Source organism: Salvelinus sp. IW2-2015, linkage group LG15, assembly GCF_002910315.2.
Source record: "Salvelinus sp. IW2-2015 linkage group LG15, ASM291031v2, whole genome shotgun sequence".
NCBI lineage: Eukaryota > Metazoa > Chordata > Actinopteri > Salmoniformes > Salmonidae > Salvelinus > Salvelinus sp. IW2-2015.
Window position 1 is genome coordinate 13,382,049 of NC_036855.1, and position 24,506 is coordinate 13,406,554.

At 40.2% G+C, this 24,506-nt stretch overlaps 1 protein-coding gene across 1 annotated transcript; it reads right to left on the reverse strand.

Annotated features, from left to right (window-relative positions):
- Positions 1–1,445: 1,445 nt before the first annotated feature.
- On the reverse strand, positions 1,446–23,411 carry ppef2a (protein phosphatase with EF-hand domain 2a). The gene is made up of 17 exons (XM_024001463.2): positions 23,354–23,411; positions 19,961–19,969; positions 19,444–19,571; positions 18,793–18,847; positions 18,512–18,687; positions 18,289–18,403; positions 18,075–18,121; positions 17,763–17,929; positions 17,627–17,663; positions 12,229–12,378; positions 11,640–11,996; positions 10,421–10,606; positions 9,660–9,802; positions 9,451–9,557; positions 4,900–5,066; positions 4,552–4,639; positions 1,446–4,103 (listed from the first exon to the last, which is right to left on the reverse strand). The coding sequence occupies exons 1-17, from the start codon at positions 23,406–23,408 to the stop codon at positions 3,850–3,852; spliced, it is 2,241 nt and encodes a 746-aa protein (XP_023857231.2). The 5' UTR covers positions 23,409–23,411; the 3' UTR covers positions 1,446–3,849.
- Positions 23,412–24,506: the final 1,095 nt, after the last annotated feature.

Below are 24,506 nucleotides of genomic sequence, written 5' to 3' on the forward strand. Positions count from 1 at the left end.
GCTCTCTAGCAAACTTCAGACGGGCCTGGACATGTACTGGCTTAAGCAGGGGGACACGTCTCGCACTGCAGGATTTGAGTCCCTGGCGGCGTAGTGTGTTACTGATGGTAGGCTTTGTTACTTTGGTCCCAGCTCTCTGCAGGTCATTCACTAGGTCCCCCGTGTGGTTCTGGGATTTTTGCTCACCGTTCTTGTGATCATTTTGACCCCACGGGGTGAGATCTTGCATGGATCCCCAGATCGAGGGAGATTATCAGTGGTCTTGTATGTCTTTCCTTTCCTAATAATTGCTCCCACAGTTGATTTCTTCAAACCAAGCTGCTTACCTATTGCAGATTCAGTCTTCCCAGCCTGGTGCAGGTCTACAATTTGTTTCTGGTGTCCTTTGACAGCTCTTTGGTCTTGGCCATGTGAGTTGGAGTGTGACTGTTTGAGGTTGTGGACAGGTGTCTTTTATACTGATAACAAGTTCAAACAGGTGCCATTAATACAGGTAACGGATGGAGGACAGAGGAGCCTCTTAAAGAAGAAGTACAGGTCTGTGAGAGCCAGAAATCTTGCTTGTTTGTAGGTGACCAAATACTTATTTTCCACCATAATTTGCAAATAAATTCATAAAAAATCCTACAATGTGATTTTCTGGAGAAAAAAAATCTGATTTTGTTCTGTCATAGTTGAAGTGTACCTATGATGAAAATTACAGGCCTCTCTCATCTTTTTAAGTGGGAGAACTTGCACAATTGGTGGCTGACTAAATACTTTTTTGCCCCACTGTATATTCCTGGCATATTGCATAATTTATGCAGCAGCATACAATACATTTTTGAACTCACCATGTTGTGCTGTGCTCACTTGAACAGGAAGGTGGCACGGCTGTCCTTTTTTGTCATCAAAGTCTGGCATTCTCAGGATGTATGGTGCTTTCAAGACAACTGGGAACAAGGTTGAATCATGATGTCAGTGATCTTCAGGTCGGAGCTCTAGAAAGAGGCCCGAGTTCCCTACTTGGAATTCCAAGTTGGATGACCGTTCAAAACTTAATTTCCCAGTCGGAGCTCGTTTTTTTCAGAGCTCCCAGTTGTCTTGAACTCACGGACATCTGACATTTCCCAGTTCTGAGTTTCCAGTTGTTTTGAATGCGGCAGAAGTCATGCTGGATTGACAGCATGGCCAATGTATTCAAACCTTTCTGGCCCATGGCATGTGAATGTCTATCCTTTTAAACTTGGAAAAGAGACCCTTAAACCCAGACTTGAACCACACACCCACTCCACTGAATAGCCGGCTAGGGATTGCTCTGCGACTCTTGCAGTTAGACACTGATTCCTTCCACACCACTCAATGTTGAATTAGCGATTTCCAACTTGTTGTGTAATGTTTATGTCCAATGTTTTTGTCCAATACTCAATAAAGCAAAAAAGAGACCATGTTTGTATGTGGCTTTATTAACTCAATTATATATTTTTGTTACATTGTTTGCGAACTGTGTCACATATTAATTCCAAAATAACATGCAAAACAGGCAACAACAAAATATAGACAGTACAGGTCAATGGTTTGGACACACCTACTCATTCAAGGGTTTTTCTTTATTTTTACTATTTTCTACATTGTAGAATAATAGTGAAGACATCAAAACTATGAAATAACACATATGGAATCATGTAGTAACCAAAATATATTTTATATTTGAGATTCTTCAAAGTAGCCACCCTTTGCCTTGACAACAGCTTTACAAACTCTTGGCATTCTCTCAAGCAGCTTCATGAGATAGTCACCTGGAATGCATGTCAATTAACAGGTGTGCCTTGTTAAAAGTTCATTTGTGGAATTTCTTTCCTTCTTAATGCGTTTCAGTCAATCAGTTGTGTTGTGACAAGGTAGGGGTGGTATACAGAAGATAGCCCTATTTGGTAAAAGGCCAAGTCCATATTATGGCAGGAACAGCTCAAATAAGAAAAGAGAAATGACTTGAAGTCATGAAAGTCAGCCAATGAGGAAAATTTCAAGAACTTTGAAAGTTTCTTCATTTGCAGTTGCAAAAACCATCAAGTGCTATGTTGAGCTGGCTCTCATGAGGACCGGCACTGGAAAGGAAGACCCAAAGTTACCTCTGCTGCAGAGGATAAGTTCATTAGAGTTAACTGCACCTCAGATTGCAGCTCAAATAAATGCTTCACAGAGTTCAAGTAACAGACACATTTCAACATCAACTGTTCAGAGGAGACTGCATGAATCAGGCCTTCATGGTCAAATTGCTGCAAAGTAACCACTACTAAAGGACACCAAGAAGAAGAAGAGACTTGCTTGGGCCAAGACACACGAGCAATAGACATTAGACCGGTGGAAATCTGTCCTTTGGTCTGATGAGTAGGTAAATGGACGATCTCCTTATGTGTGGTTCCCACCGTGAAGCATGGAGGAGGAGGTGTGATGGTGTGGGGGTGCTTTGCTGATGACACTGTCAGTGATTTATTTAGAATTTAAGGCACACTTAACCAGCATGGCTACCACAGAATTCTGCAGCAATACGCCATCCCATCTGGTTTGCGCTTAGTGGGACTTTAATTTGTTTTCAACAGGACAATGACCCAACACACCTCCAGGCTGTGTAAGGGCTATCTGACCAAGAAGGAGAGTGATGGAGTACTGCATCAGATGACCTGGCCTCCACAATCACCCGACCTCAACCCAACTGAGATGGTTTGGGATGAGTTGGACCACAGAGTGAAGGAAAATCAGCCAACAAGTGCTCAGCATATGTGGGAACTCCTTCAAGACTGCATTCCAGGTGAATCTGGATGAGAGAATACCAAGCGTGTGCAAAGCTGTCATCAAGGCAAAGGGTGGCTACTTTTTGAAGAATCTAAAATATATTTAATATTTTGATTTGTTTAACCCTTTATTGGTTACTACATGATTCTGTATGTGTTATTTCATAGTTTTGATGTCTTCACTATTATTTTACAATGTAGAAAATAGTCAAAAAATAAAGAAAAACCTTGGAATGAGTAGTTGTGTCCAATCTTTTGACTGGTACTGTATATATATATATATATAACACTCTGCCCCACCTGCCCTGAATGACGGGTCGCCACTGGAAAGGACCAATGTCCCCATGGAGATATATAACCTTACTGCCACATCCAGTGAACAGGTGGACAGGTTGGCAATGACACGATTCAATCAGTACATTAATAAAAGTTTCACTAAAATGATGGAATGCTTTCCCTATTCTATCACTAAGGCACCAATAACAGTCCGGATCTATTTACATGAATCTGGCAAAAATATCATGTTTTTCATATTTGAAAGTTTCAAATTATGTGCAAGTCACTCCGCTTGGAAGGACATAAACTGTGACAACGTTGTGTATATTTATTGTTGGCCTCTGCATCTGCATACATACTGAATTAATCCAAAACTACATCACTCTGTGGTGTCTTCTTGAATTTCAAACTATGACGAAAATAAATTCCAGCCATCCTCTCTAATCACCAAGGAGATTGTCTGCTATCCACCTTCTAGCCTAATCGACACTGCTGTAACACTCCATAGTCTCAGTGTCTCAATGTGCGTCAATGATCAAAGCAGCTTGTTGTCTTGTTTGTTTGTGCGCTACCTCCATAGCCCCTGAGGTAATAAACAAGCAGTCTCTTACATTCTCTCTCTCCATACAGACCTTCTCCCACTAGTAGTAGTTTGTTGGTCTTGGGTGGAGAGTGTCTTGAGTGGATAGTGTCTGCTTTTTTTTTTTACTTACTCAAACTACTACATACTTGTTGGGCGCACCCTCCAGTCCCACTAATCCCTCATATATTGGGTTCCCCCTCCAGTCCCACTAATCCCTCATATATTGGGGTCCCCCTCCAGTTTGGTCAGGTCAGTGGTGGTCCCCATAAACATGCTCTTTCCCCTCTCCAGACGGCTTTTCTTGTCTGTCAGCCGGAAGGCCTCCATGAACTCATCGATGTCAATGTTGCCGTCCTGGTTGGTGTCTATGGTGACGGACAGGTCCGAGATAGCCTCGTCAGTGATCTCCATCTTTAAGAAGGCACTCAGCAGCTTCCACGTCTGACGGAAGTCCTCCATTGTGATGAACCCTGGAGGGAGGCGGGAGGAGGGGGAGAGAGAGTGGAGGGAGAGGCAGGAGAGAATGGTAGAGAGGAGAGGGAGGAGAGAGGGGAAGGAAAGATGGAGGAGAGGGGAAGGGAGGAGAGATGGAGAGCCAGTGGGATGAGGGGAGAGATAAGTAGCAGGGCTGGTGTCAGTTGGCTGGATGTGATACCAGAAGACCAGTGGGTTAATCCTAAAATAAGCCACCACCTACTGCTGACGTTAGCTTTAACACCCCACAGACAGACTACAGGGAGGTTGGCCTCAATAAGTACGACATGTGTCTGAGTGTACTTACATATGTACGTATGCAAACTACGCACCCCAAACAAATAACACAGGTAACCGATAGTTGACGTCATGTCTTGTGCGATCAAAACATTCACCTGAAGAAACAACACATGGAATGAAGGCAGAGTAAAGGAGTATTGTTACCTGAGTTGTCTAAATCCACTATTCTGAAGATGGTCTCCAAGGTGGCGCGATGGCGGTACAGGGTCTCCAGCAAACCCTGATCGATGTGCTGCATAGGCAATCAAGGGGAGAGTTGTCTGTGAACACTCTATGGAACGACACCAATTATTTTCTATGGCATCAGGTTTTGAAATAAGAGGTGTGTCATGACATAACAACTGTGTTCCCACAGAATGCTATATAACCATGAATGCTTGGATAAGACAAACAAACACAATTAGCCTGTAGGGACAGAAGTATGTACATCCACAAGGATTTGATCAGTATTGTCAATATGGAAGTTAAATGACAGATGTAACATGCCATTACCTCCATTTGTGGCTCTTTTATGGAGAGTTCCTGGAACCACTCCTGGTAGTCTAACATGCCCCCCGGGGTCTTGCAGGTGGCCAGCTGAAAGCGCAGCATCCTCCAGGGTAGGCCTAGACGGAGCACACTCTCTACCGCCGTAGCCCAGTCATTCAGAGACACCTGCCCTGTGTTGGAGATAGGGAGGAGGGGACTACTTAACATATATATATCTATATTATACACACACATACATATATACATACATATATATATAAAATATATACATATATATATATATATATACATACATATATACAGTGGGGAGAACAAGTATTTGATACACTGCCGATTTTGCAGGTTTTCCTACTTACAAAGCATGTAGAGTCTGTAATTTTTATCATAGGTACACTTCAACTGTGAGAGACGGAATCTAAAACAAAAAATCCAGAAAATCACATTGTATGATTTTTAAGTAATTCATTTGCATTTTATTGCATGACATAAGTATTTGATCACCTACCAACCAGTAAGAATTCCGGCTCTCACAGACCTGTTCGTTTTTCTTTAAGAAGCCCTCCTGTTCTCCACTCATTACCTGTATTAACTGCACCTGTTTGAACTCGTTACCTGTATAAAAGACACCTGTCCACACACTCAATCAAACAGACTCCAACCTCTCCACAATGGCCAAGACCAGAGAGCTGTGTAAGGACATCAGGGATCAAATTGTAGACCTGCACAGCTGGGATGGGCTACAGGCAATAGGCAAGCAGCTTGGTGAGAAGGCAACAACTGTTGGCGCAATTATTAGAAAATGGAAGAAAGTTCAAGATGACGGTCATCACCCTCGGTCTGGGGTCCATGCAAGATCTCACCTCGTGGGGCATCAATGATCATGAGGAAGGTGAGGGATCAGCCAGAACTACACGGCAGGACCTGGTCAATTGACCTGAAGAGAGCTGGGACCACAGTCTCAAGAAAACCAATAGTAACACACTACGCCGTCATGGATTAAAATCCTGCAGTGCACGCAAGGTCCCTCTGCTCAAGCCAGCGCATGTCCAGGACCGTCTGAAGTTTGCCAATGACCATCGGGATTATCCAGAGGAGGAATGGGAGAAGGTCATGTGTCTGATGAGACAAAATAGAGTTTTTTTGGTCTAAACTCCACTCGCCGTGTTTGGAGGGAAGAAGAGATGAGTACAACCCCAAGAACACCATCCCAACCGTGAAGCATGGAGGTGGAAACATCATTCTTTGGGGATGCTTTTCTGCAAAGGGGACAGGACGACTGCACCGTATTGAGGGAGGATGGATGGGGCCATGTATCGCGAGATCTTGGCCAACAACTCCTCCCCTAAGTAAGAGCATTGAAGATGGGTCATGGCTGGGTCTTCCAGCATGACAACGACCCGAAACACACAGCCAGGGCAACTAAGGAGTGGCTCCGTAAGAAGCATCTCAAGGTTCTGGAGTGGCCTAGCCAGTCTCCAGACCTGAACCCAATAGAAATTCTTTGGAGGGACTGAAAGTCCGTATTGCCCAGCGACAGCCCCGAAACCTGAAGGATCTGGAGAAGGTCTGTATGGAGGAGGAGTGGGCCAAAATCCCTGCTGCAGTGTGTACAAACCTGGTCAAGAACTACAGGAAACGTATGATCTCTGTAATTGCAAACAAGGTTTCTGTACCAAATATTAAGTTTCTGCTTTTCTGATGTATCAAATATTATGTCATGCAATAAAATGCTAATTAATTACTTAAAAATCATACAATGTGATTTTCTGGATTTTTTGTTTAGATTCCGTCTCTCACAGTTGAAGTGTACCTATGATAAAAATTACAGACCTCTACATGCTTTTTAAGTAGAAAACCTGCAAAATCGGCAGTGTATCAAATACTTGTTCTCCCCACTGTATATATACACATACTATATATCATACACATATATACATATACATACACATAAATATATACACACATATATATACATACACACACACACACACACATATATATAGTTGAAGTCACAAGTTTACATACACCTGAGCAAATACATGTGAACTCAGTTTTCACAATTCCTGACATTTTAATCCAAGTAAAATTGTCTTAGGTCAGTTAGGATCACCACTTTATTTTAAGAATGTGAAATGTCAGAATAATAGTAGAGAGAATGATTTATTTCAGCTTTTATTTCTTTCATCACAATCCCAGTGAGCCAGAAGTTTACATACACCAATTAGTATTTGGTAGCATTGCCTTTAAATTGTTTAACTTGGGTCAACATGTTGGGTACGCCTTCCACAAGCTTCCCACAATAAATTGGGTGAATTTTGGCCCTTCTCCCTGACAGAGCTGGTGTAACAGAATCAAGTTTGTAGGCCTCCTTGCTCGCAGATGCTTTTTCAGTTCTCACACATTTTCTATGGGATTGAGGTCAGGGCTTTGTGATGGCCACTCCAATACCTTGACTTTGTTGTCCTTAAGCCATTTTGCCACCAACTTTGGAAGTATGGCTTGGGTCATTGTCCATTTGGGAGACCCATTTGCGACCAAGCTTTAACTTCCTGACTGATTGTCTTGAGATGTTGCTTCAATATAATCCACTTAATTGTCCTCCTCATGATGCAATCAATTTTGTGAAGTGAACCAGTCCCTCCTGCATTATAGCACCCCCACAACATGATGCTCCACCCTGTGCTTCACGGTTGGGATGTTGTTCTTCGGCTGCAAGCCCTCCCCTTTTTCCTCCAAACATAACGATGGTCATTTATGGCCAAACAGTTATATTTTTGTTTCATCAGACCCTCTGGACATTTCTCTAAAAAGTACGATCTTTGTCCCCATATGCAGTTTGCAAACCGTAGTCTGGCTTTTTTTATGGAGTTTTGGAGCAGTATCTTCTTCCTTGCTGAGCGGCCTTTCAGGTTATGTCGATAATAGACTACTGTGGATATAGATACTTTTGTACCGGTTTCCTCCAGCATCTTCACAAGGTCCTTTGCTGTTGTTTTGGGATTGATTTTCACTTTTCGCACCAAAGTACATCCATCTCTAGGAGACAGAACGCGTCTCCTTCCTGTGCAGTATGACGGCTGCGTGATCCATGTGTTTATACTTGCGTACTATTGTTTGTACAGATGAACATGGTGTTTGGAAATTTCTCCCAAGGATGAACCAGACTTGTCGAGGTCTACAATTTTCTTTCTGAGGTCTTGGCTGATTTCCCCATGATGTCAAGCAAAGAGGCACTGAGTTTGAAGGTAGGTCTTGAAATCATCCAAGGTACACCTCCAATTGACTCAAATGATGTCAATTAACCTATCAGAAGCTTCTAAAGCCATTACATAATTTTCTTGAATTTCCGAAGCTGTTTAAAGGCACAGTCAACTTAGTGTATGTAAACTTCTGAACTTCTGGAATTGTGATACAGTGAATTATAAGTGAAAATCTGTCTGTAAACAATTGTTGGAAAAATGACTTGTGTCATGCACAAAGTAGATGTCCTAACCGACTTGCCAAAAGTATAGTTTGTTAACAAGAAAATTTGTGGAGTGGTTGAAAAACAAGTTTTAATGAACTCCAACCTAAGTGTATGTAACTTACGACTTCAACTATATATATATATATATATATATATACAGTACCATTCAAAGTTTGGACACCCTCACACCTCATTCAAGGGTTTTTCTTTATTTTTACTATTTCTACACTGTAGAATAATAGTGAAGACATCAGGACTGGGAAAAAATACATATGGAATCATGTGGTAACCATTCTTCAAAGTAGCCACCCTTTCCTTGAATGACAGCTTTGCACACTCTTGGCATTCTCTCAACCAGCTTCATGAGGTAGTCACCTGGAATGCATTTCAATTAACAGGTGTGCCTTGTTAATTTGTGGAATTTCCTTCCAAAATTTTGATTTGTTTAAAAAATTTTGGGGTTACTACATGTGTTTTTCACAGTTCTGATGTCTTCACTATTATTCTATAATGTAGAAAATGGTACAAATAAAATAACTCAAATAAAATATATTTTGATTTGTTTAACACTTTATTGGTTACTAAATGATTCCGTATATGTTAAATAGAAAATGTAGAAAATAGTACAAATAAAGAAAAACCCTTGAATGAGTAGGTGTGTCCAAACTTTTGACTGGTACTGTATATATATAATTACATTGTTGCATCCTTTTGGATTCTTTTTTTTCTACCACCCCCCGCCCTGGTTGGAGAACTCGTTTTCGTTCTCTCTGTCTCTCCCTGTCTCTCTCTCTATATATATATATAGAGAGGGAGAGAGAGAGACAACGAGAACGAATTCTCCAACCAGGGCAGGGGGTGGTAGAAAAAAAAAATCCAAAAGGATGCAAGTAATATTATTTGATTTAAATTKTATCTGCTAATTTCATAGCTGATCTATTCCCCCCCAAAAAACAACCACAAAATAAGATATTATATCTCATGAAATATGAGTATAAACAATTAAAGGATGTAAATTGTATTAAATCACATAAATCTTAATCCTTTGGGGGAATATTTGATCATGGCTATGTCAATTGATACGACACCTGTTTTGTCTTTGTCAAACTCTTGGAAGGCACTGACAAGGTCAGACTTGTGTGCAAACAGCTGTTCCCGCAGGACCTTGAGGGCTGAATGTTCCACCTTCCCCACACTGTAGTCCAGACAGGGAGAGCAGATCAAACTCTGTCCACGTCAATTTAACAATCTTAATTTTATTAATCTAAATAATTTTCCATTGTCTGTTGTAGCTTACTTTTTCCTGAGGGTGAGTTCTCGAGTCATACTGCTAGCCTGGTACTGAATCAAATAAGGCACTAGGTCTGGTCCCAATTTCACGTAGGCCCCTCTGTTGCTGCCCACTTCATAGTAGTTGGAGGCAGAGAACAGGGTGAGGACCTGTTGTACAAATTGTAAACAATACAGAATTACCAAACAGTGAAAAGCAATGTTTAAGTTTCCAGAAACCTCTCGTACTGCACTTTCATAGCACACAAATGTAGGCTGACTAAAGCAAGTGAGCAGCTTTACAACCCTTGCTTGACTTGGGCAGGAGCTCACCGGAGCTGATTACCGGCACCTGTTACTCTTATAGAATATTAGCTCAAAAGTATGGTGGAGCAACTGCTCCCCTCTGCCAAGTGAGAAAATACTTTAGTGTAGGCCTATGTCACGACAGGGCAGTGGGCATAGTGGGCATAAATGGGACTTAGCATTCAAAATATGCCATTACCAAGGCCAGGAGTTGTTCCTGGCCACATGAGCTGACTAGGACAAACTTGTGGCCCTAGTTATAGCGTATAATGAGGGTCTAGAGTGTTTTATGATCAGGTCACGTCTCAGAGTATTGCTGATCTGACATCAGATTTGCCGTTTAGATCATAATGAATATGATTATATGGACAGGGGGAAGTGTAATATATCCACACTCCTACTCTGAGACACTGTTTGGATACAGGCCCTAGTCTTACCCATCCTACGTAATCCCTTAGACACCTTTAGCCTGACTGTTCTCACCCTGCGGTTGTGGCAAAACTCGTAGCCATCCTGCTTGCACTCGTGGGAGCGGATGATGAGCTGCATGTTGTGTCTGTCCAGGAAGTCCTGGGTGACGTCTGGCCCCCAGTAGCAGCCTCCTCCCCGCACCTCGTTGGGTATGCAGCCGTTCTGAGACATGGGGTCACTCCACAGTAGGTCCAGAATCTAGTCATATAAATAATACATTGTAAAATTATTAGCATTTTTGTCAGACCCAAGGACTTTACAATAGGCTATCATAAGGAAAACAAAAAGGACAGTAAACAAATGACTGGTGTAGGGCTATAAGTAGATATAGAGGTGAGAAGACCATGGCTGTATCTCAAATGACACTCTATTCCCTAAACAGTACACTACTTTAAGCTAGCGCTTATATTATATCAGAGTATATACTACATACTGCTGACAATCATTCACCATTTAGGAGACAGATTTTCCTTAAAATACTGTGATGGATTCAGTTGAATGACTATTGTACTGTAAGACACATTAACCTTCACCATTGAGTTAAAGGGAAGAGAACAAAACGTAGTTGGCTCCTCTTGTAAAATGAGGGTTTGCCCTGAAACGTGGCAAAGTGACAAATTGGAAAACAAGATTGTTATTCAGGTTGACGGATTAACGGTCCTCTGTTTTACAGTCTGTCTACCAGTGACTAAGTAAGTGACTGTAGGCAGGTTGGCATTTACTGTCATGAGTCTTGCCCTGTAGGCAGCTCTGCAGAGTGGTGACTAACTGGCACAGCCATAAAGTCATAAAACCTGATTTTAAACATAACCCTAACATTAACCCTAACCTTAACCACACTGTAAACCCTAATGCCTTAAACTAAGCTTTTTGTTTTAATTAATTTGTATGATATAGACAATTTTGCAGCTGGTCCATCTAGCGCCTGCGGCACTCCAGGACCAGGGTTGCCTACCTTTGATCTAGTGGAAACCTCTCAGTTCTGGCTCAAGGGAAAGAATCATGACAATAAATGTCAATCTGCGACATACACAAACAGAGCATAGAGCACTCCTAGTGCTGAGGTGGTGTTGAACAACCAATCATGAGTAACTGACCGAGTATCGAACCTGTACAGAGCTAAAGGCTAAAGTMGTCAGGTCTCAGACAAGGTTACTGTTACTCATCACACAGCACAGTTCACCAAACCACCTCTCTAGTCTACAACACATCCCCAGCCGGAATTCCTCACCTGTTTCCACTCCTCTACGGTAGTGTCTGCTGTGTCGGTGGATTCCTGCGACGCCGAGGAGACGGCCAGGTTGTTGAGGTCCCCCTGACTGTGGCTGAACCCGCCCTTGATGAAGCCGGATTGCCTCCGCCGCACCTCTATCTCCTCGTCAACGGTCCGGGGGACCCTGCCGGAAAAGTCCTGGAGTGAGCGGCGCTGGAAGCCATCCCGGGGTCCGAAGGAGTTGGCCTTGATCAGGGAGACCCGGCGCTGGTTGTTCTTGGTGCCTGACAGGTCGTCTTCCATATCCAAGTCCACAGAGGACTGACTCACTGGGTATTGTGTCCTCTTCTTAGGAGGCCTCAGGGCTGACACGTACTGGGAGACGTCAGAGAAATAGAGATAGAGAAACGTGGAGGGAGAGAGAACACAAAGGCATTATTTCAATTATATGAAATAATTTATTAACATTTACATCTGTCCTCTTTGTCAGTCCGTGGAAATCGACCGTTTTCCCTTTTCTTMATGTGTTTGTACAGTGTATGTTCCACATTATTTTTGATTGATTGATTGATAGAAACTACACTTGTCTAGAGAAAGTCTCACTTACTTTGTGTCTGTCCACTCTGGCTATGAGGCAGAGGTCCGTGGTGTTGGAGATGCCCCCATGCAGGATCAACACTTTCTGATCGATGACTGTTGCCAGGGGCAACCAGCTGAAGATCTTCTGAAGCAGCTTTAGGATCCTCTTGCCGTGCATCTGAGGACAAGGGAAATGAACTACAATTATAATTAATCACTGCATTGTTGAATAGATGAGAGGAGTGTGACATTTTGTCCCTATATGTGCCAGCAAAGTTGGGAATTGTGTTTTAAAAAATGTATGTCAAACTGATCTGGCTTTTAAACCAGTGTAAACAAATAATCACTTTAGCTGTACTGTTTTGATGCATGTTTAGAATCTGGGTAAAGATCCAAGAGTGCATTGCTGCGTGGGCATAAGTACAGTAAAGCCACTGATCATCCTGACTCACTGTAACCTGTAACCGGCACATTGAGAGAACACTGATGACCTTAAGTCATCTTGTTAAGCAACCTCTTAATCCTTTTACTGGACGTTACGCAGAGGAGTCAGTGAGTGACCCACATTGAATGTAGAAATACACCCCTTTTAAATTTCTGAGCAATGAGCAAGCCAAGTGCAGTTTATAGTTGTGATTCCAAGTTATCAAAGTATTAAATAAAGATACTAGCAAAGAGATTTTCCTCATGTTTTATAAGTAGGATAAAGAGGATTTAATGTCATATGGTCAACAAACTATTCAGAACATCCTGCACGTATTTCCAGTCCTACATGAGACTGACATCAGTTCTCTGTCACCTGGAGCTGCATGGCAAATGGTTCAGGAACACAAGGATAGGACAATGCCCAAAGACTGGTCAGCCCTTTCTCCTCTGGGGGGCCAAAATGAACAGTTTTTTTTTTCTACCACCCCCTGCCCTGGTTGGAGAATTCGTTCTCGTTGTCTCTCTCTCTCCCTCTCTCTCTCTCTCTCTCTCTCTTTCTCTATCTCTCTCTCTCTATATATATATAGAGAGAGAGAGACAGGGAGAGACAGAGAGAACGAAAACGAGTTCTCCAACCAGGGCGGGGGGTGGTAGAAAAAAAAGAATCCAAAAGGATGCAACTAATGTATATATATATATATACAGTACCAGTCAAAAGTTTGGACACACCTACTCATTCAAGGGTTTTTCTTTATTTGTACTATTTTCTACATTTTCTATTTAACATATACGGAATCATTTAGTAACCAATAAAGTGTTAAACAAATCAAAATATATTTTATATTTGAGATTATTTTATTTGTACCATTTTCTACATTATAGAATAATAGTGAAGACATCAGAACTGTGAAAAACACATGTAGTAACCCCAAAAWWTKTTAAACAAATCAAAATATTTGGAAGGAAATTCCACAAATTAACAAGGCACACCTGTTAATTGAAATGCATTCCAGGTGACTACCTCATGAAGCTGGTTGAGAGAATGCCAAGAGTGTGCAAAGCTGTCATCAAGGMAAAGGGTGGCTACTTTGAAGAATGGTTACCACATGATTCCATATGTATTTTTTCACAGTCCTGATGTCTTCACTATTATTCTACAGTGTAGAAAATAGTAAAAATAAAGAAAAACCCTTGAATGAGGTGTGAGGTGTGTCCAAACTTTTGACTGGTACTGTRTATATATATATATATAGTTGAAGYCGTAAGTTTACATACACTTAGGTTGGAGTCATTAAAACTTGTTTTTCAACCACTCCACAAATTTCTTGTTAACAAACTATACTTTTGGCAAGTCGGTTAGGACATCTACTTTGTGCATGACACAAGTCATTTTTCCAACAATTGTTTACAGACAGATTATTTCACTTATATATCACAATTCCAGAAGTTCAGAAGTTTACATACACTAAGTTGACTGTGCCTTTAAACAACTTGGAAAATTACAGAAAATGATATCATGGATTTTGAAGCTTCTGATAGGCTAATTGACATCATTTGAGTGAATTGTAGTTGGTGTACCTGTGGATGTATTTCAAGACCTACCTTCGAACTCAGTGCCTCTTTGCTTGACATCGTGGGAAAATCAAAAGAAATCAGCCAAGACTTCAGAAAAAAATTGTAGACCACAAGTCTGGTTCATCCTTGGGAGAAATTTTCAAACGCCTGAAGGTACCACGTTCATCTGTACAAACAATTGTACGCCAGTATAAACACCATGGGACCACGCAGCCGTCATACCGCTCAGGAAGGAGATGCGTTCTGTCTCCTAGAGATGAACGTACTTTGGTGCGAAAAGTGCAAATCAATCGCAGAACAACAGCAACGGACCTTGTGAAGATGCTGGAGGAAACAGGTACAAAAGTATCTATATCCACAGTAAAACGAGTCCTATATCGACATAACCTGAAAGGCCGCTCAGCAAGGAGAAGACACTGCTCCGAAACTGCCATAAAAAAGCCAGACTACAGTTTGCAACTGCACATGGGGACAAAGATCGTACTTTTTGGAGAAATGTCCTCTGGTCTGATGAAACAAAAATAGAGCTGTTTGGCCATAATGACCATCGTTATGTTTGGAGGAAAAAGGGGGAGGCTTGCAAGCCGAAGAACAACATCCCAACCGTGAAGCACAGGGGTGGCAGCATCATGTTGTGGGGGTGCTTTGCTGCAGGAGGGACTGGTGCACTTCACAAGATTGATGCCATCATGAGGAAGGACAGTTAAGTGGATATATTGAAGCAACATCTCAAGACATCAGTCAGGAAGTTAAAGCTAGGTCGCAAATGGTTCTTCCAAATGGACAATGACCCCAAGCATACTTCCAAAGTTGTGGCAAAATGGCTTAAGGACAACAAAGTCAAGGTATTGGAGTGGCCATCACAAAGCCCTGACCTCAATCCTACAGAAAATTTGTGGGCAGAACTGAAAAAGCGTCTGCRAGCAAGGAGGCCTACAAACCTTACTCAGTTACACCAGYTCTGTCAGGAGGAATGGGCCAAAATCCACCCAACTTATTGTGGGAAGCTTGTGTAAGGCTACCCGAAACGTTTGACCCAAGTTAAACAATTTAAAGGCAATGCTGCCAAATACTAATTGAGTGTATGTAAACTTCTGACCCACTGGAAATGTGATGAAAGAAATACTACTATTACTAATCTCTCTACTATTATTCTGACATTTCATATTCTTAAAATAAAGTAGTGATCCTAACTGGCCTAAGAGAGTTAATCATTTTTACTAGGATTAAATGTCAGGAATTGTGAAAAACTGAGTTTAAATGTATTTGGCTAAGGTGTAGGTAAACTTCCGTCTTCAACTGTGTCTCTCTGGTACAGTATCCAGAACATTGAATATTGAATGGTATCCATGTATAGTTTCTATCTGAAACTTGTTCACTGACGACACCTCTGATGCTATCTATATACAGTACCAGTCAAAAGTTGGACACAACTACTCATTCAAGGKYTKTTTTTTTTTTAAGCTATTTTTTACATTGTAGAATAATAGTGAAGACATCAACACTATGAAATTACACATATGGAATCATGTAGTAACCAAAAAAGTGTTAAACAAATCAAAATATATTTTAGACTTTAGATTCTTCTATGTAGCCACCCTTTGCCTTGATGACAGCTTTGCAAACTCTTGGCATTCTCTCAACCAGCTTCATGAGGAATGCTTTTCCAACAGTCTTGAAGGAGTTCYCACATATGCTGAGCACTTGTTGGCTGCTTTTCCTTCACTCTTTGATCCAACTTATCCCAAACCATCTCAATTGGGTTAAGGTCCTGGTGATTGTAGAGACCAGGTCATCTGATGCAGCACTCTATCACTCTCCTTCTTGGTCAAATAGACCTTACACAGCCTGGAAATGTGTTTTGGGTCATTGTCCTGCTGTTTAAGTGTGCCTTGAATTCTAAATAAATCACTGACAGTGTCACCAGCACAGCACCCCCACACCATCACAACTCCTCCTCCACGCTTCACGGTGGGAACCACACATGCAGAGATCATCTGTTCACTTACTCTGCGTCTATAAAGACATGGCGGTTGGAACCAAAAATCTAAAATCTGGACTCATCAGACCAAAGGACAAATGTCCACTGGTCTAATGTCCATTGCTCGTGTTTGTTGGCTCAAGCAAGTCTCTTTTTCTTATTGGTGTCCTCTAGTTGTGTTTTTTTGTTGTTGCAGAAATTCGACCATGAAGGCCTGATTCACACAGTCTCCTCTGAACAGTTGAGGTTGAGATGTGTCTGTTACTTGAAATCTGTGAAGCATTTATTTGGCCTGCAATCTGAGGTGCAGTTAACTCTAATGAACTTATCCTTTGCAGCAGAGGTAACTCTGGGTCTTCCTCTCCTGTGGCGGACCTCATGAGAGCCAGTTTCATCATAGCGCTTGATGGTTTTTGCGACTACACTTGAAGAAAGGTTCAAAGTTCTTGAAATGTTCCATATTGACTKACATTCATGTCTTCAAGTAATGATGGACTGTGGTTTCTCTATGCTGATTTGAGCTGTTCTGGACTATGTCTTTTAACAAATAGGGCTATCTTCTGTATACCACCCCTACCTTGTCACAACACAATTGATTGGCTGAAACTCATATTTTTATTTATTTAACCTTTATTTTACTAGACAAGTCAGTTAAGAACAAATTCTTATTTACAATATATGTTCCTTTATTATTTTCTCCTAACCCTACCACCCCTCCCCTAATTACTTCCAGCTTATACATACTATATACATTTTATAGACACAATGTATTTTACAATAGTTATCTTTTGTTTGTTTTTAATCCCATCCTTCAAATACCATCAACCCCTCCCATCTATTTCTGAAGCCCATCCAGTTCTATTTTGCCATATATTTTTAACTGTGCTGTTTCACAAAGTTCTGAACCTATATACAATTTACAGACACAGTATATTTCCCATTAGTTATCTTGTTTTTAATCCCACCCTTCAGCTCCACTCAACCTCTCCCATCTATCTCTTAACACCATTCATTTATTTTTATTTTTTATTAGCCATATATTTTTCAACTGTGTTATGTTTCACAAAAGTTCTGAACCTTTCTATTCTCATAGTTGCTACTGATTGCAAATTAAAGATAACAAGTATTATTATACTATTGAATCCATAATACTTGATTGTGCATGGTTCAACTGTAGTCTCTTGCATATTGCTAATTATACTTATGGAGTCAGATAAACATTTTAATAGGCTAATTGCTTAGTCTTATTACGAGTCGCATGTGAGGTATTTATAATATCGTATGCACTGTATTATATTATATATTATTATAATATATATAATATATTATATGTATTATATGCACATGTCAAATATTACTGCCCACTACAAGTTCATCTTGTGTTAGTCAACACTTCACCAGGTTGTGTTCTTTATTTATTTAACTTTTCTAAAATGAAACCTACCTTGTATTTCCCCAACACCTCCTTGGTGAAGCCATACCTAAACAAACGACAAAGAGATACCAGAGTTGAAAATATAGGATTTTTAAAATTATTAAATAGATTGAATTCGTACATGATCAGTGTTTTGACTGTATACCTCAAGTTGACAATATGGTCTTCATGGTTTCCCCTGTTGAGGTGAACATCGTTTGGATACACGAGCAGGAAGGCAAAAAGGATGAGGAGAATCTCAATGGAATCTTTGCCTCGATCAACAAAGTCTCCATTGAAAACATATGGCCGCTCCAATGATGGCATGCCATTCTACAGGGGAAACAATAAACACAACAGACTATGAATATCTTACATGTATATCTTCATATCTATTATGGGGGAAAGTTTCAACAAAAATAATGATTTAATTTCATATGTATTTAGCTGATAAATTGTAGCAGATGACACACAGTACCTTGTAAAATATCAACAGCAGGTCTTCAAGCTGCCCATGTAAATCACCTTGGATTAAACAATGCTGTATCAATACACTGATATAACTATTACAGTTTATCATTTGCTAATATTTGTATCATTTAAGGTATATAAAACAACATTTGAAAAGGGTTGCTCTCCTCAATGAGGTGAATCGAGACAACAACAAAAAACTGTGGTGATTTATTACTCACCACAAACTGTGATTTCTTTGCTGTGACAGGTGGAGATTCGACTGATGTTCGGCAGCTTTCGGAGTAACTTCCATGTTTCCAGGAGAAGTTGGAGAACGTACCGAGAGTGGAGCTGCTACTGGGAGAAACAGTTGTGTAGTGAAGGGGATTTGTGATAAAGCTAAAGCACTATAGTTAGGAACAGAGAATCAATTTAATTCTAACGGTACATAAATGCACCTACTCTTTTATTCCTGAAGGCCTCTACCATGGCAGCCACTTGTTCCACAGTAAGAGGGAAGATAAGACGGGGACCTGAGTAGATCTCTGGCACCTCAATATTCTTATAGCAGAAGTGCCTCTCCCACTCTGTATCGCGGCACACTTCATTTTCTCGGAATATGTGGGAGATTAAGTTGCCTGTAGTGGAGAAACCACAGGTATAATATGACAACGTTCGTGAACCAGAAATAAGGGTCCCAATYGTATACAAAAACCACAACAGAAGGGCAGAGAAAGTCTTACGTTCAGTGCTAGTTGGGTTGAAGTTGTCCATGAGGTAGCCAAGGAAATTGTAAAGCTGCATAGAGAAGAGAGAGATAGACATTTTCTTTAGCAAAGTTTCACAAAGTATTCTATAAGTAGCTATTCACCAGGGGAACTGTATGATTGTGTTGAATTACTATGTATTAAACCTTTCCTCAGACAAAGTAAATACTAATATTGCACTTTATGGATGATTTATTTGTAAATGAAAGTGTATTAGCCTGCAATATTGCATTTTCTCTTAAAAAACATCTTTATGTTAATCAATATTTTACTTTCTTATTTATTCTACTTTCATTTGCTATGTCCTTCGAAGCACAGGAGGATACTAATTGAAGGTTACACCTTAATTGGGGAGGACGGGCTCGTGGTAATGGCTGGAGCAGAATCAAATACATCAAACACATGGTTTGACRCCATTCCATTTGTTCCGTTCCAGCCATTATTATGAGCCATCCTCTCCTCAGCAGCCTCCACTGCTTCGAAGGTAGTGTACCAATTCATGGTGAACAGCTGGGGGGAGGGGCATGAACCAGCTACCATGTAGTTGCAGGGCAAGTGCACTACCAACTGTGCCATAAAGTCTCTGGCAGTTGTACACTAATATACAGGGTGACTACAGTGTCTCACTTTGATCTGGGCCTGCTCCCCAGAGTATTCTATAGACTGGAAGATGTTCCAGGTGTATCTGCGTCTCATCTCCATACGAGCCACATACTGACGGTACCAGCGCTGGATCAACACAGCTGCCTTCATCGCTGTTGGACAGAATAGAGAGAGACCGTTCAGTGCTAGACCTAGACCCACGAACATGCCTGTGTATGCTCATGCATTATGTGGTTGTATGTCTCTGGGTGGGTCACAACAGTAGAGTATTAGATATATAATCACAACAGTATTATAACAAGGACAGATCATTGACTGCCATGATTTATCAATGCCAGGTCTGGCCATTGTGTAACAAATACCTGGACCGATTCTGGTCCCAGTCCACCCTTGCTAATGGGACACAACAACATACTGTCCAACAAAAGCCAGACCACTACAGCCTTGACCTTTGACCCAGACTGATCCTGCAGTAAACATTCCACCTGTTTCCTGTTACAAGTAAACAACATCAACATAGAAGGGAAGCATGTGGGCTTACATGTGATGGCTTCATGTAGCGTTGCAGATACAGAAAAATAAGAGAAAATGCATTAAATTATTTCACACACATACAAACAGGTTAGGATTTGAGGTAAAGGAGGTAAAGTCACCATTATTCTGTGTATACTGCAAATTGGTCTACATTTTCTAGAGGGCAATGCTTTATCTTTGTAGAAATTGCTTGAACATTGCTAAAATAAAAAAAGAGCACACACATCCTCTAAAGGCTCCTACACATCTATCCAACTACAGCCAACCCAACCGGCTATAGATCATCATCAATATTTAGTTGGCTGTAATTGGATAATTGTGTTGGAGTCTTTATAAAGCATGGAGAAATGGATACATTATCAATGTTTCTCAACCTCCAGTCCGTGGACCGGCACTGTTCCCTGAAATGGTTACCAGACAGAAATTTAGTCAGCTCTCATTAAAGTGATGCTCCAAAGCATTTGTATAATATCAGCCAGTAGTTTTGAAAGTAATGCTCACGAGCCAAAATGGGTCCCCCCAAATTTTGCTAAATTGTGTAGTACATCATCCATTTCGTATGATATGTTACGAAATGTTTTTGCAATTCTTATGATATGTTAAGAATTGCAATTCCTACAATATGTTACTAATTTGTAAGGGGCCGCTTCAGACTTAGGAAATGTAGGCCTTTCCCATGCACTTCTCAGTATTTGGTTTTCAGACTTACCTTATTCAGTCAGGTAGAGCACTCTGCAGGTGTGGTTACCTTGCACGATCGAAATAAATGTAATTCAAATGCTGAAAACCCTCCCACTTGCTGGCCAACAGATTTTCTCGCAGAGTTTTTATTCAATAAGGTTTCCAGTACATTTATCTTGAGCCATCCTTTTAAATACGGTGTCCCTTTTAGTTTGAATTTTGTCAACAGAYTCACTAGAATATATGGAGAGAACGGGTTCAGAATATCAGGAATCAMTGAAAGAAAGTCATCTAAATATATGCACATTCGTCTCCATTTCACCACCAATTGGTAGATTAATAAATACTCTGATCTTGTAGATTATTTAAGGTTAGGAAAGTATTTTTGTATCAGAAAAAAATGGTTTGGAGAGCCTTTATGCACAAAATATATTGATTAATCAAAAATAAAGTTTGGTTTGATTTATCCTGAAAGTTGCCTTAGTCAGTTCTTCAACCCATGGTAATGTTGGAAGATAAGTCTACATAGAATTATAATAGGGAAAATAGTGTATAATAGTAGGCTATACCCTTGTCTATTGCCTGCACTAACCATCGGCTTCAAATGGTTACAGTTTGGTCTGCGTTCTGCTCCATAACAATTTAATTAGCCTACATGTTTTTTTTGTCCACCTCACTAATATGTCCGACCTCAAACCTTGTTATCAACTGTAGCTAATGATCCTCAGCAACAACCACATGGCCGTGACGACATTTACAGAGGAAGCAAATGAAAGTAAACAAAACAAAGTATGAAATRAAAATGTAAGCTATACCAACTAAAGGGAACTTACAGTAAATTGACAGTTGAATATGTGTGGTTATTAGGCCTACTGACGGTCGATACTGATAGTGGCTAATATTTATCACGATAGAAATATGAAATAGAGAAAGTCAAGATAGCCTATAAGTAAGACATTCGAGAGTATCCATCCCTGCAAGTTAAAAGGCTGTACAATTTTAATTCTGCATAATGGCACAGCATATTAACTTTAATGTGGGAAAGTTGATATGTTGCTTCAGTTTGCTGCTATATGAGTGGTTTCACATTTGTCTCCAGCGTCTATAAGATAAAAATATGTCTAAAACAATTGTCATTTATATTTACAATTCCCTTATCCAAACGGWTTACTCATTTACCTAGCTCATATCAATAGCTCTTATCAAGTTGTAACCGGTAGGTTCGTTAGACCTTATTCATGGAATCCTCACATGTAAAGGTGKTGGAATTATTAGGGAATTAAGTCAAGGTCAGAATACGGGGTATCTGTAAACACACATCCGCCACACCTTCATTTATTCAATCTCCACCCAAAACGAATAGCAGGTGAATAGCATAATATTCTCATGCTTAAATTCAATGTCAGAATACGCATACAGAGAAAAGTGTATAAAAGGGAATTGCGTTCTATTTATGCTGCTTAAAGCGGCAATCAGCAGTTGAAACAATAACAAAGCGAAGTCCCCGCCCCTATTTTGKTAAAAGCTGAGGGATGGGGCTGGAGAAATGTAACCACTCTCAAATACATAGACAGAGCTATGGATACAAGGACTAACAATCCATGATATCAAAATGATAGTTTTAACCATGTTTTGCGGTTACATAGTGTTTGTTTACATTTACTTTATTACAAACATTGGAGTAAAACAAGCTTATATTTTCTGATGGGGTACTACAGTTGAACTAAGCTCATGAGGCATTAAAATGTTATATTCTTCAAGAATCAATGGATACATACTGTATAACTAATTTATAAGTAAAAAAATAACTAATTATGTASCAACTGCCCCTTTAATTCGGGCAATCCCAGACTGCATCTTAATAAATTTGATGTAAACCGTCCTCAGATTAGGAGGAACCATATGGTTCCTGGGACAAAAAGACTGATAGATATGGCACTGGACTCTGAGTTTACCTGTGACGATTGCAACTTCCATTATTTTATGGAAGAGAAATAGAGGGGTGTATGGTTAGAATATCTATCTTACCGAAGTTGATAAACAGAATAGAACATTTTTGAATAATTTACAGGAAATCATTATCAGTGGATGCTTTTTTCTATCCTTCCTGATGTATTGTGGTTATGATACATTTCATATGTCAACACCAATGACATTTTAGCAGCTGATCTTATTCAGTCTGACTTACAGGAACAATTAGGGTTAAGTCTTGCTCAAGGGTATATCAACAGATTTTTCACCTACTCAGCTCAGGGATTCGAACTAGCAACCTTTCAGTTAGTGGCCAAACACTCTTAACCGCTAAGCTACCTGCTAGCCTATGACACAAGTAAGATGTAAACATGATTCATGCTTGTAGAACAGTGGTATTCAAACTTTTTCAGTGGGGACCCCACTTTTTCCGCCCGAATTTCTAGGGACCSCMTTTTTTCCCCAATAATTTCTCATGACCCCATCCCACTCAATTCTAATTAAACAAAATAAAACAAATAATTACATGAACTCAATCTCTTTTATTTTTTCAAATGATCTTTCTCAAAAACGTTTGTATATTGTCCCATACAATAATCTGTACTCCTTATTTCTTGTATTTTAATTAGATTTTTTTAAACATTTTTGCGACCCCACTGCAGTATCCCCGCGACCCCGACTTTGAATACCACTGTTGTAGAACATAAAGGCCAGTGATCAAGACTCTCAACTGTCAGGTTAGGCCTACCTTTTCCCCCCTTTTTTGTATGGAACTGGTTCGACTTTGCGACGCCACATCCCATGGTTATTCCTGTCAGGCAAACATGTTAAGAATCACAATTTATAGAAACTGGGCCATGTCACACTGCCAAACACTGAAAGACCAAAATAGATCCTACCCAGACAAACATGTCCACTACACAGAAACCAATGAGAGCACGGTGATGGGTGATAATGTTCCCTGAGACAACGTTTTAATCTTGTTATCTTCTGGCTCACCTCGGGCCTCATTGATTGACCTCAATCCTACAGTAGAGACTATGTATGTAATTCTATGACTTCTATGTAATTACATGACTTCTATGAAATTAGATGTTGAAACAGTTTTACATTACCCTTTGGCAAGTTTGGTAAGGCCTATAAAATGTATTGTGACTTTTAGTTTCTGAAATGTATGTATATACCAGTGGCTATCATGTAACAAACCATTATGGGAAATACTGTTGTTTCTATGACATTGTGAGTGTTGATTTCTGTGTTTCAAAAGCTGATTGTGTTTCTGAAATGGAAAGTCAGCGTTGTTTTTAAAGGACTAGCGGGTTTAATGTACATAAGATCAAAGAAAAACAGACAAATTAAAAGTCTATCACATAACATCTGACAATCACAATCTCTGATTGAGCTGACAAGAGGTACATTATGGAATTAATGTTGAATTAATTACATCTGTTATCAAACATCTTACTTCCCATAATAATTTGAGATATTCATTTTATTCTGCTTCTGCTTCTTCTTTTTCTTCTCTTCCACTTTTTTCATTCAGGAAACACTAAAATGGTAAGAGACCATCTTAAAGGACCAATCTGCGGTTAGAACAATAACGAAGCGGCCACACCGCCACTGTTTCGATAAAACAAGCATATATCTTGGGTTCTGATGGGGTATGACAGTTGAACTAAGCTCATTAAGCATTTATAACTTATATTCTTGAAGAATCAATGAGTATGTAGTATCGCAGATTGCCCCTTTAACATAGCCATATGAAAATGTAAATGCTTTTATCAAAGAAAAACAACTTACCTGGTCACCGGCGCTACTCTGTCAACAAGTTCCCAAGTATTTTGGCCATGAATGGTTGGTCTCAGTATGTATTCTTGGAGCATTTGCACCTTTGCATTTCT

Bases quoted from the DNA above. Each gene is read 5' to 3' on its own strand.
- ppef2a (XM_024001463.2), bottom strand. From the start codon at position 23,408: ATGGGATGTGGCGTCGCAAAGTCGAACCAGTTCCATACAAAAAAGGGG. The intron at 17,930-18,074 runs GTACTGTGTGTC...TTTCCCCTGTAG, and splicing joins TGCTGTTGATATTTTACAAG to AATGGCATGCCATCATTGGA. The intron at 12,379-17,626 runs GTAGGTTTCATT...CCTTGTCCTCAG, and splicing joins AGGTGTTGGGGAAATACAAG to ATGCACGGCAAGAGGATCCT.